The following is a 13,842-nucleotide window of genomic DNA, read 5'->3' as shown; positions in this document are numbered from 1 at the left end:
ACTCAAAGATCCCATGTTATGATTCAAATCATAGTTTTCAATTATTGTAGAGTTAAGAGTTAAAAGAAATTTTATTCTGTGTCTTCTTGAAATTAAGAGAGAGAAGGATAGTAACAATTAAATTGGTATTACTTAGCAATTTTGTTAATATTGAGAGGTTACTTTAAACTTTCATTTTGTCATGTCGGTGCATGTATTATTTTGTGTGCACATATCATTATGCTTATTATATTAATAAATTTGATCATTTTCGGAGTTGCATTTTCACTTTTTCAATTTTAAAAACAGAAAATTAATTAAAAAAATATTACCAAACAAACTTTACTTAAATAACTAAATATAATTATGTGTTGTTTCATTATACAAATAATTACAACTATGAAAAGAGCAAACCCAACTATTTACATTACTCAAATTTGTAGAAATTATTGACTCAAAAAAACAACTCACAATTTTTTTAATCAAAGTAATGAAAGAAAATGACTTTTCAGAATCACTTGATGATTAAACTTCAGCCTCAAGAATTAGAACAAATAAAAACAAAACAACAAACCAACTTTGTAGTCTTAAGGCTGTCTTTTTGATAAAAATGGTTTCATTCAATTGCGCCAAATTGATTCGCCATCATAAGATGAACAAAGAGAGAGCTTGTTCTTGTGTTGACGGTTTTCATGATCTAAGCAACCGTCCCAAAATCCAACTCGTTGTTTTGGTATGCTCATCGATCTTGTCTTCGCCTTTGCAGATTCGGTTGTAGCCATATAAGTTGGAAAAGATGGAGAAGAATTCAACATCATAATACAACTTCCATCATCACCAAATGAATTCCTTCTATCTTGGCAAAATGAATTCCTCATCGAAAGCGGTAACTCCGTACTCAATCCAAACTCTCTTTGTTTTGAATTTTTCGATTTAATATGAACCATTCCATTCAAATCATTATCTCTTCGACGAAAAATCACCTGTTTTTCCCAAGGTTCTAATGAATCTTGCAGCATGAAACTATTCCTTCTCTCCTAATAAATAACAAAAATGAACCATCTCTCAAAATGTTAACAAAGAAATATAGCTAGAAAGATTAGATTTTTTGGGATTATTCACAATTACCCAAAAATGACAAAAAAAAAATATAAAAATACGAATCTACAGTATTTTTAATATTTTTTACGAATCATGTATTTTTTTTTTACAGAAACATGGACGGTTGTTTTAATATTATTTTTACGTTACTGCTACATTATACTATGTATCCACCATGTAAAAATAACATTCTTTTCTCAAAAAATATAAGTAAATAAAAAATTTGAAAAACATTTGTAAAACAGTCAAAAATTAAATCCGTAAAAAAGTAAAAAAAAAATGTGATTTCGATGTTTTGGGTAAAAAATTAAAAGTTACCCTATGTGAGTATGAGTATTTCTTTATTCGATCTCTCTTCATTCGCGCTTCTTGTCTTCTTAAAATGATAGTTTCTATGTCATTTTTCGAAAGTACACTGCAATTCCACTCTCCTTGAATCATATCTTCATGATCATGATGCTGTGAAAATTAAAATCATAAGTGATCAAGAACAAAAAAATGATAACATTTTGTAAGTTAAAAAAATCTTGTATTTTACCTCAAGTTCTTTTTCTTCTAAGTCTTTTGGTTTCAAAGATGTTGTGTTAAAACCATCATTATTGACACATTTGTCTGCAGCAAGAATGATCCTTTCGGGGACCTCGGGCCGCCTCTTCCTATTGCAATGTACATTCTTCAAGGCCGAAATTGTTTGGCGCCGTCTCACAGCTCGGCCGCGAACAATGGCTTGAAGTCTCACTAATCCTTTCAATGCTCTTAATGCTTTCCTTGCCTATTTTTTGTGTAGAGTTTATAAAGACATGCTTATTTCTCAAAAACATTATGTCTTATTACAAACAAGATGAAACAAACACAAAGAAGTTAACAATTAAAGAGATAAACTCAAAATCTTTCCATTCTTCTTTTCTTTTCTTTTCCTTTTTTCAATTATAGTTTCATTAAGGCCTTGTTTGGACAAGGAAATAAAAAAGATTTTTTTTTTTCATGTTTGGATTGAGTCAATAAACTAAGAATTCTACTTTAAAAAGAACTAAAACTTGAGCATAGTATAAATTTATGAAACTTAAAACAATTACAAATACATGTTTTCCACCACCTTTTCTCTACTATTTTTCTCTGGTAAAATCTAAGATTCAAACAAAGTCTTAAGAATTTTGTTATCTTCAAACAAATATTTGAGATTTGCTAGCTAAATGTATTGGAATTTCTGTCATTTTTGATATTAATACTTAATTTTAAATTCAAATCATCTTTTGTAATTATTCAATTACACATTGTTCGACTAACTCTACTAGTTTTAGGCCTTTTGGGAAGCAAACTAAAACGGTAAGTTAGACCTAAACCGTACAATATCATATTAATATAAATAGGGAAACTTACAAAAATACAGGAATTCGGGTTAACTTTTATAAAAATACTGTCACACGAAAATCTTTTCAAAAATACTGTGTTTTTATAAAACACCAGTAAAACACAAAGTAGAACAACTCAAAACACCAGTAAAACACCAGTAGAACACCAATGAAAACTTAGCACAGTATACTGCAGTATGAAACTTATAAAAAAACACAGTAAAAATGTAAAAATATTATTTTTATAGTTTTTAAGGTATAAGTTTGCAAAAATATGAAGAAAAAAAAAACAGCAATAACTGGTTACCTATATGGTTACTCTAAGAGTACCGATTACTCTTATCTAATTTTCCCATATATTTTTTTTTTAATTTTTTCTTTAAATTTTCCCATATAATAACTTTTTTGAAAAAAAATTATATTTTTACACAAAATTTATAAAAAATCATGAAATTTGTAATTTCTTAACGTAAAAATTAAAATAAAGTGACGACCCAATAAGATAGAAGAACTGAGCCCAACCCACATGAATTTTTGGAAGTATGTAATGTGTTGGGACATGTACTAGTCAACCAAATTAATGGCTAGAAATCAGATTATGACAATTATCAAAGTATTTTTAATCATCAAAAGCAACAAATTAATACCCTTAAACAAAAGAAAAAAAAATATGAGAGAAGAATTGCTCACTAGATGTGCTCTGTAAACACTTTGAATCTTTATAGCAGCCAAGTTAGGGTCTAATTTCCTGTAAAGATGAACCCTTTCCGAAGCACCACCGCCACCACTAGTGAGCCGCACAACCTCGGCAGCAGCCTGTGCAGCAGCAACCGCAGCCTCGGCTGCGGCTGCTGTTGCCACGGCAACATTTAGAGCAAGATTTCTCTGCTCTTCTGTTGCATCACTAAGTGTCCTTTGTGATTGTGATGCCATTAGTATAGGATATTGTTGCTTAAATTCAAGCCTTCCCAAATCCCATCTCCACTCCTTTGCTACCTGAATTTTGTTTTTTTAATTTTAATATTAAATTATGGTTAAAAATAATAGGGTAAGTCTAAACTGTATCCAGAATGTTTCGGTAAACTTCTTATCTGTTTCAGCAAACAAAAGAGTTTTTTTAATCAAATTAATTTTCATGATCGTGTCCGTTAGAGTTATTTAAGATTATTTGTAAATTTTAAAATAAATTCGAGTAGTTTACAATGCCGAAAATAAGATTTACATATTTTGTTGCATGGACAATTATTTTTTCTTATACGCATTGTAAGTAACTGTTTAAATCTAATTTTCAGCACTGTAAACTATTTGGAATTTTCTTAAAAATTTACAAGTAATTCTAAATAACTACAACATACACGACCATAAAAAAGAAAAAAATAGACTAAATTTTTTTTTGAATACCGAAATAGATAAGGAGATCTACCAGAACGATCCGAGTCTACTACAGAAATTTCCAAATTACTAACCTTTGTTGTTTGAGAACAAGAAAATAGGCTTTTTATCCAACCAAACCAGCTTCTCTTCTTTGCCATTGAATTTAGTTCCACACTTCAAACACCATTCTCTTGCTTCAATTCAATTTCTGCAATAAATATGAGAAAGAGATTAAGAAATTATTAGAGGAGGAAATATTATCTTAATAATGATTTTTTCATTAATCAAAACAAAATGCCCATATCAGAATTAATGCTCACACAGCTGAAATTATTATTATATATAATAAAAAAAAAACAAAACTCATATCTTGAACTTATTCAGATATTAAATCCAAAACTTACAGCAACTAAGAGAATATGAATTAGTACTTTAAATTAAACCAAGGTTAGTACAAAGAGAAAATGTTGATAAAATAAAACCCATTATTATTGTTATCATATTAAAGAACCTCATATTAAAATTAATGCTCAAACATCTGCATTTATTATTATATAAATATATATAAAAAAAAAAACATTAAAATAAACATAAAATTTCCAAGTCATCTTGACAATAAGAAAATTTTCAAAAGAAAGAATCTAATTAAATCCAAAACTTAAAGACAATTCAGAGAATATATATGAACTTATTTTGATCCAACAATTCAGATTAATTTATCTTAATAATAATTTTTCTTCTCTTAAACAAAAAGCCCATATCAAAATAAACATTATCATAAAACATTCAATTACCCAAAAAGAACTTATTCAATGTCAAGATATATAAAACATGCAGATATTTAAAAAAAAAAAAAAACATCATAAATTAGTACTTTAAAAACCAAACTGAAAGATTCTCTGTTACACAAACCAAACTGAAAGCAAAAGAAAATGATAATAAAAACCCAAAACTTACAACAATTGAGATGAAATGTTGTTTCTTTCTTCTCTATACCCTTTTGATATTTCTTCAAAGTTCCAACTGTCACAAACAATAAGTTCAAATGTCTGGTTTTTTTCAGATGATTTTACTGATATGACCTTTGTGACATGTCTACAAAGGAGAAGAATGAGGTTGATTTTGCTTACACTTGGCTTGCCTCTTCAATCTCATCATAATAAATTTCAATTTTCAATCAAAATATTTATATAAATATAATTTTGTAGAAAAGGGTCCATTTTTGGTTCCCACCATGAGGAAAGACTTTAATCAATTTCCATAATTATTAGGAGGAAGGAATACTTGTACATTTTATTATTTCTTAAATATATATATATGTATGTATTTTTCTACCTTTAATCATGTAAATGCTTTTTTCATATTTTAAGGGATATTGTTATTAATAGTATTTTATAATTAAAAAATAATATTGAGTTTCATCATCTTATTAGATTATTGAGTAGTTGTTAAGCCTTATTATGAGGAGTCTTTTACTTTGAAATTAGAAATTTGTTTTTAAATATTTAATGCCATAGGAGTTATTAGGGCTAATACTATAAGATGCGACATATAATAAATCAGCGACCGACGGACTCAAAAGGTTTTTCCCTTAAAAGTAATGTTTAACATAATATTTAGTTGTTTATTATTTTTTAAATGAATTATTAAAAGTATAATATACTATATAGGAAGTAAAATATAAATATTTTGTACAAAATGATCAAATCATTGAATAGTAAGAGCGTAAATATAAAACAAATTACACTATAACGATTACATTATAAATCGAAAAAGTCACTCATCTTAATGGAACCAATAATTCTTAGCCAACTAGCGGCTCAAGATTATTGATTCCATCAAGATGAGCAATATGGTTCATTATTAAAAGATCGTGCTCGTTACATAAAGTAGAAAATTGCGAGGATGGACAATTGCCTAATTTAGGCTTAATGTGGATCCGTCAATGCAATGAATAATAAAATTTTATATCGAAATTTATATATTTTATTTGTGTTCTTTTTTATTTGGAAAATATTTTGTTTTGAATTTAAATATGAGAGACTCAATGAATGAGAAATTCTTAAAAATGAAATGTATATAACATGACTCATAGCTCATTTGGTTATGGTGGTTGGAATGTACCTTTCAATTTTTGTTGACTGGTAAGACCAACAATTCAGCTTCTTTGACTTTTTTAATTCTCATTTTTTTTTTCTTTTAATTTAAATTATCTTTTCTATTTTTGACTTTTCTTAGTGTCGGTAGTATAGAATAAAACTATTATTAATGAACATGAAGACATGATGTTAAGTAATTAACACTTAAAATTCCAATCTTAGTACCAAGGATTGGAAACCAATAAATTAAGAATTTGTTGATGTTAAATATTACTTAAATTAAAATCATTGATTTCCTTAAACTTTTTCAAATCTAAATTTGTAACTTTGAGAAGAATTTTATTTTAAAGGTGTGCTACTTTAATAATAAAAATAATATATATCACAAAATGCATAGAGGGAGTAGTTAATGAAAGCATGCATGAAAATTTTGAAAGTATATAAAGTTATTTGGTCCATTATAATTAGACCCTACCAAAAAAGCTAATTAGAATCAGTCAAGAAATTACTGATTTTTCAAAAAAGCAAAATTATAAAATTTATTTTGGACTTTTATGTGTGAATTCTTTTATATGGATTTTTTTTTAAAAAAAAATTAAAGTATTAAACTTTAATATAATCTAAGGGATGTGAGAATTAAGAGAGTGTTGGTGTGAATTTGGAATTTTATTATGTATTAATAATGTTAGAGCAAATGCTCTTATATACAAAGCTAAGTTATACTCTTAATTTGGTGTAATGGTAATCCTAATGAAATTGTTATTATAATTCTACTGATTCGGTTTGAAAAATTTTGTAATGCTTTTACAATGTTTAGTATTAAAGTTATCCTTTATACATTTTATTTCGTACTATTATTTATCGAATTAATTTAAAGTATGGAAACACCATTCATTTTATTGCCATTACAAAAATAAACTAAACATTATAATATCATTCTTATGCTATTCTTATTATTACATTTTTTTACAATTCTCATTTTGAGAGAATTTGGGATTATAGTGGTTTAAGGTCATATAAGATCTATCTGAAAACTAATTGACTATGAGAGTCTATAGATCTTATATACGGTACATATTAGCAATACAAGACTATTTTTAACAAGTAATAATATGTACATACATAAATCATTCACAAACATGACGCACACATATATGACAAATTATTTTTGATATGTGAAACTCATCTTCAATAAAGGTAATTGGTTAACATTACTTGTCATATAAGTGCGTCAAATTTGTGTGTAAATTATGTGTTCATATACCACTACTTATTTTTAATACACTCTTCTCACATTTGGGTTTAGAAGTGTGGGTATATATTATAAATTATCTTTACGAGACTACAGGTCAAACGTGATATTTCAAAGAATTCTACACAAAGCCAAATCAAGAAATTTGTGTGTACACGAAATTTGTGAATTTTTCAAAACATGTCAAAGATTCCAACACTATTCAAAAGGAAAAAAAAAAATTGATACACATTGGTCGAAAAGTTTCAAATAGAGATTAAAAGCAGAGACAATAGAAGTTTTTGTTTGACTCTGATACCATATTAGAATTTAGGATGAAGGTGCATGTAGTTCCATCTCAAAACTAATTGATAATTATAAGAGGAGTAGTCCATAAATCTTATATATAGTATTATTTTTCAGTAACGTATGACTATTTCTAATACATTCTATTACATTGAATCAAACTCCAACTTATCTAATAGTTTACTCCCACAAAGTTTGAGATTCATATCCTTATATATAGAAATTATTATAGTTTTCTAATCTCTAAATATTGTAGGGTTGGAACTTGGAGGACATCTATAATTTTCTTTTAAAAAAATAAAATAAATAAATAAATAATCTAATGGGTCCATAATTTGTAGATTAAGCCGAGCCCTAACAGAATTGGTCCCCAGCCATGCATGTTACAAGTTTTGAGGCCTAAAATATGTATAATCTGGCCCAGCATAAAAGTGAGAGCAAAGTAGCTTTTGAGCTGTGTTAATGTCCATGAGATAAAAGCACCAAAATGCATAGAATTCAGTGAAACTTTAGTCCAAAAAATATTTGGGCTGCATGAGTTGTCCTAATAAGAAATAGACAAAGTGGCTTTTGAGCTGTGTTGATTGATGATCCTTCTTTTACTAATCACTCATAATTTTGTTAAATTTTTCTTATAAATCTTAGACAACCCCTATAATGATCATATAGGAATAAACTCACTTCATGAATTCAATTTAAAAGGTTGAAGATTTTAGTAGGATTGATTAATAACTCGATTTTGTTTTCATATAAGGTCCGAGATTTGATTCCCTCTTTACTACTTAAATAGTTTAGTATATAGTTTGTTTTAAGGTCTGATCGGTTCTGAATATTGTAATATTAAGAGAACCTTGTTTTGAAAACAAAAATACTAATATATTTTATTTTGATTCATTTGTAAGGTTATATGAAATAATTTAATAAAAAAGATTTGCCAATCATGAAAAATAGGAGTACCTAATATTATTATTAGATGCAATGAATAGACAAGTAGCCCATAATATTGTGACATAAGTTTCTATTAAGATAATTTAAAAAGAAAAAAAAAAATTATATCTATCTTCTTCAAAGTTATAATAAGTTAAGGAATAATGAAAGTGATCTTTGCATAGATTTTTCTAGTGTTTTTTTAGATTAGTATTTTTAAATTTTATTCAAGGGGGATTTTAGAAAATAATCATTGTTAAATGAAAAGAAGTTGACTGGCTAAGCAATATGATAATTTTATAATGAAATGCATGTGATTGATTTGATTATGTACAACCAATGGTAATGAGCCTATATTTTCCTTTCTAAATGGGGACAAAGTGCCATAAGCTTATAATCATAGAAAGCATTGCACTTGTTGCTAACATTAATGCATTGAATCACTTGATTATAATAATTGATTTTTATTAAAATATGTCCAAATAAATATAATAACATTTGTTAATCTTTTAATTTGTTGTCAACATACACAAGCTATATACATTATTTTAATATAGAGTCATCAAATATTGAATACCAATTTGAGCTCTTCCTTTTGGAAACCACTAATAAGGTAATTTACAAGCTAAAATTAAAGGAGGGGACTCTCTAAAAAAAATAAATAAAAATAGAAGAGATGATAAAACCAGAAAAACTACAGTATATACCTATCTAGGCACTTAACAAAAAACTTAATAAGAAATGCATTAGAGAGTTGAAAGTTTAAGAGATTCAAATATTCTTTCCCTAGGCCATAAACTTCTAGATAAAAATAATTTCTCTTTATTTTTTTTTTTTTAAATTAAAACTTCTTCATTTCGACTTTTTATTTGTTATATTCAATCATTCTATATTTAAAATTACTTTGAATATATAATCTCTTATATGATACCCATAAACAATATATCCTTTAGAATGAGGCAAAATTATAAGAGCTTAAACCCAAACCAATATAAATAGTATCTAATAATAGATACAATCATACAAACATCACTATGTGGGACAATACCAATTCATGTTACAAAATAATCAAGTGGGAAACACTTCATTCAAGGACAACTTCACTATGTACATGACCATCTTCCATTCTTATCCAAGATCTAATAGAGAAAGGATGCTGAGTGATTTCTACAATCCTAGATCCTCTAGCCCAGCTTCCATAGCCGCCATAACCGGTGTGTCGGGCAAAGCAAAGCCAAAGTTGGTTGTGTGGGCAGCACCAATCTAGACCATGGTTATGACCAACAAATACTGCCTGTAATAACATAAAAAAAAGTACCCTTAGTTAAGGTCTTACATGTACTTGTATGTAAGCAATGGACATAGGTAGCTAAAAACTCTTCCTTGACACATTCACCATTGCTTAGTTGGAGATTTTACAAACTAATTTGACCCCACTTTTCACTCTAAGAATTTTGTGTCATAAACTTTAGATAGAGGAACAAAATAAAATAAAATAAAATTTAATGTGATTAAAAAATTAATATTCAGTTAATTTGTTTTTCACTTTTACTTTTTATTGAAATCTTTTAATACTTTGAACTACAACCAAACAAATAAATAGAATGAAAATAATTCAATTACAATATCCCCGACAAAACATGTTCTTAATTGCCCTATTTCGGAGGTAGTAATTGGTAGATACAAAGTAGTACAAGTATGACACAATGAAGAAAAAAAATAGAACAAAACAGAAAAAATCAAAGTGGAGAGACTAAAAAACAAACTACAAGGGATAAGATATTAGTTATTGACAAAACAAGATGTTTTTACGTACAAATGGGGTAAATAACGGCATAACTACTCAAAGTTTCAAGTTTATAAGTGGCATAAATTCAATATTTATTTTTACCGGTATAAGTACCCAATGTTTGTAAGATTGTATTTTTCTCTAATTTCGTCAATACAACCTCTATTATTGTCTTAAATAGGGCACATATAATGCTCAGATTCTAAATCATTGAGTCTAGATAAAAATATGTAGTATCAGTTACTTTTAACTTTTCTTTTAATAAATTCAAAACGGAATCTGTACTAACAAAATTAGAGGAAAATTATAGTTTTATAAACATTAAGTACTTACGCCACTAAAAATAAATATTGAGTTTATAGCGCTTAGAAACTTAAAATTTTGAGTATTTATATCGCAATTTTCTGTTAATGAATATTCCGAATTAATTCAAATTAGATGCTTTGTAAAAACATATGGGCATAGTTTATGATTTATGAATAAAAAGGTCCAAATTTCCATTAAACCAATTTATTAAAATCATGCATATACTACTCTACACTATACCATTTGGTTGAGAGAATTGAATAATTTTAGTCTTACCTTGACAGAAGGCCTTTCAACAAGAAGTTCCATGATACCATTTTCAACTTCTTGAGTATCAACTCTCTCTTTATTAATTGAACCCACACAAGGTTTGTGTATACCAAATATTGGAGCCACTTTCTTGTATGCTTTGCTAGGTATATGCCAGAAAATTACCTCAGGCACCCTGTGTTAATTTTAGCCAAAAAAAAAAAAACTTGGTGAAACATTAATTAGTATACTTACCAATGTAAAACTAGTATATTCAACTTCACCAAATGGTGGTAACTGAATATTATGTTAAATACGAGCCTGGGCAGCTCATCATGAAGAGAGAATCCACTTTACAAGTCCAAGGAGGTCCGATCTTAAAACCATATGGCAACGAGGGGAATACTTCATTGGCCTTATAAAGTGATCAACTTTCTATTCTTTTATTAATATGGGACACTCACAATGTGTTGTTTGGGAAGACTACTTTAACATATTGCAAGTTTGTTATCCAGTCTTCTCGAGACATATTCCTAATTACGAACTTATAGACTAGTTGAGTATGTTTTTCGAGTGGATAAAAAACTTGTCTTGTTTGAAGACTTTTCTTCTTTCCGCAAGGATTAATACACTTCGATTATTTTCAACGAAATTATTATTGCTAGAAGAAAAAAAGAAAGAAAGAAAGAAAGAAAAATAACTATTGTTACCTTGAATTAGGGTTGATGTTTTGAGATGTGGAGTTGAACCATTCTACTTGAGCACTTGAAATAAGTTGGGGATAGGATCCACCACCAGAGTCCAAGAAATAGAGAAAAGCCACTGGTGAGTCTGGATCTTCTGGTGATGAGAGTTTGAGAACATAATTTGACACACTTGGCCAAAGCTCTTTAGGGCCACTTTTAGAATGTGATAGCATATTATTATGCTTAACCTCATTTTTCATCAACTCCAAGCGAGTTGTACCCTTAAAGCTACACTCTTCTTCCCCTGATATTATAGAAACAAAATACCGAAACGGAAATAAAACTTACACCGCGTTACTATATATTACTCTAATTTGGGGATTTATCGAAAACTGGTCATATAAAATAATTACAATATACATTGTCATATCAAATAAACCGAAAGACCAACATTGAGTTGTCCCCTCAAGAATTAAAGATTTTAGCTATTAAGAAACTTTTGTACGAAAATTATTTGTAGAGAATTGCTATTTGTCACATTAAGATGTTCAATACACTAACATAACGCCCCATAATTGGTATTAAATCAAAATATGTGAAGTACGATAATGATTTGATATGGACTAATTATAATATGCTACTTTTTGTAATGCTTAACAGAAGATTTTTCGTATTCGTATGATATAAACTTTAGTTAGGAAGATACCTGGAGAAGTAGTAGAATTGGGAAGAGGGCAAAGAATTTGGGGAATCCCAGGTGTTGAAAACCATTGAATAGGCCATTGAAATGTTGCATCATCATGGTTCCCAAACACAGTAGCAAATGGTATTCCCCTCTCTCTTGTTGGGGAAATTGCTTGATTCCAATACAAGCTTGCATTTTTTATTGCTATGTTGTTTGCTGTTATAACATCTCCCAAGTAAATTACAAAATCTGCATTTACATAATCAAACATAAATAAATAAATTTACTTTACTATATATATCACATTCAATCTCAAAACAGAACTGGTTCGATCAAGGAATCAATAACCAAAACAGAAATGAAATTAAAGAGCACAAACACATACGCGGTTCAAGTGACGAAACCAGCCTCAAGGGCCCTTGTAATCTCTTTATTCAAAACTTGTTTCAAATCTGTACAACAATGGAGTCTTGCTCCATGAATCAACTCTCAATAGTGGACAAAATCCTCTCTTAACTCTAAGCCTAGTCCAACTGTCATAACAGCAAAAACTTAAAAGCTGTTATTTCTGTTATGTGTCCCAAAGTAGCCCTTTGAGTCCAAACAGCATTTTACCAATTCCAACAATAAGAAACTAATCATTTGAGAAAAATACATCTTTAGTCAAAGTGAGGCGACTTTTTGTTTAAGTTTCAGTTACAATTTTATTTAGAGAATTGCTAAAAAAGTATTACTAGTGCTTAGCACATTCTTTAGTAAAATTAAGTATCGGGTCCCATATAACTTAAGAAAATAATATCTTTAGTCAATGTACAGCAAGTCTTTGTTTAAGTTTCAGTTACAATTTTTATTGAGATCTCATTTGACTATTGCTTTTGACTTAATCTTCTTTGGAAGCTCTAGTGAAAATGTTACTAAAATTGTTTATGTTAAAAGAACTTTTAGAGCTGAAAACTTAAACTAACTACTTATCAAAACAGCAGCATAAGTGTTTTTGGAGTTTCGATAAACTAGGAAACAACTTTTAAAAACTAGATCCTTATATAATTGCTATAAAGTATAAGAGCATCTCTAATGGTAGTATCATCTAAAAATATAATATTTTATTTTATTTATCTGCAACATTATTTTTAACTCTTACTTTTTAGAATACGTATAACACTCTTTAAAAATATTATAATTATGATCCTACTCGTTATTATTTAATATATATTCTAATTTTTAGCTATTTTTAACTTCAATATTTTATTTAAGAAAATAAATAGCACAAACAAAATTCTAGTTGGTGCTAGTATGTTATTTTGAAAATATTTCATGAAGCTCATAAATCACCATAACCAGAAGACATAAAAGAAAAGAAGTTTGATAAAATCACCTGGGGTTTCATAGTCAAGCACATTAGACATGACTCTAACTGAGTTCTCATCTTGTTTAGGGCCCCAATCGCTCCACGCGTTCTCACCAAAATGAAGATCTGCAAACAAAGCAATCTTAAACGCTGCACTCCGCCGCCCTAACTCTTCCCATTTCTCCTCTTTCATCCGGAGACTCACCGTCCATCCTGACCGTTCATAATGGTGACTCTCGATCTTGTTAGTTCCGTCATCTATTTCAACGGCGGAGATTAACTGAATGTTAAGACAGAGACACGTGTAATGTAATAAAATTATTACTATTGGTGAAAGATTTCTCAACTTCTTCATCGAAGTAGAACAAGAAGAAATGAGGGCTCTGTTGTTGTTGGTGTTGTTCACTTGA

At 28.6% G+C, this 13,842-nt stretch overlaps 2 protein-coding genes across 2 annotated transcripts; both read right to left on the bottom strand.

The window, feature by feature from the left end:
* Nucleotides 1-325: 325 nt before the first annotated feature.
* LOC133035581 (protein IQ-DOMAIN 12) lies at nucleotides 326-5,130 on the bottom strand. The gene is made up of 6 exons (XM_061111512.1): nucleotides 4,764-5,130; nucleotides 3,899-4,014; nucleotides 3,123-3,428; nucleotides 1,619-1,852; nucleotides 1,399-1,539; nucleotides 326-1,016 (listed from the first exon to the last, which is right to left on the bottom strand). The coding sequence occupies exons 2-6, from the start codon at nucleotides 3,962-3,964 to the stop codon at nucleotides 600-602; spliced, it is 1,164 nt and encodes a 387-aa protein (XP_060967495.1). The 5' UTR covers nucleotides 3,965-4,014; nucleotides 4,764-5,130; the 3' UTR covers nucleotides 326-599.
* Nucleotides 5,131-9,324: 4,194 nt separating this feature from the next.
* LOC133035582 (probable inactive purple acid phosphatase 16) lies at nucleotides 9,325-13,799 on the bottom strand. The gene is made up of 5 exons (XM_061111513.1): nucleotides 13,460-13,799; nucleotides 12,106-12,333; nucleotides 11,424-11,703; nucleotides 10,741-10,909; nucleotides 9,325-9,663 (listed from the first exon to the last, which is right to left on the bottom strand). Exons 1-5 carry the CDS (start codon nucleotides 13,785-13,787, stop codon nucleotides 9,454-9,456), a joined length of 1,215 nt encoding a protein of 404 aa, XP_060967496.1. The 5' UTR covers nucleotides 13,788-13,799; the 3' UTR covers nucleotides 9,325-9,453.
* Nucleotides 13,800-13,842: the final 43 nt, after the last annotated feature.

The sequence above is a fragment of the Cannabis sativa genome, chromosome 3, assembly GCF_029168945.1.
Source record: "Cannabis sativa cultivar Pink pepper isolate KNU-18-1 chromosome 3, ASM2916894v1, whole genome shotgun sequence".
Lineage (NCBI taxonomy): Eukaryota > Viridiplantae > Streptophyta > Magnoliopsida > Rosales > Cannabaceae > Cannabis > Cannabis sativa.
This window is presented reverse-complemented; position numbering and strand designations above follow the sequence as displayed.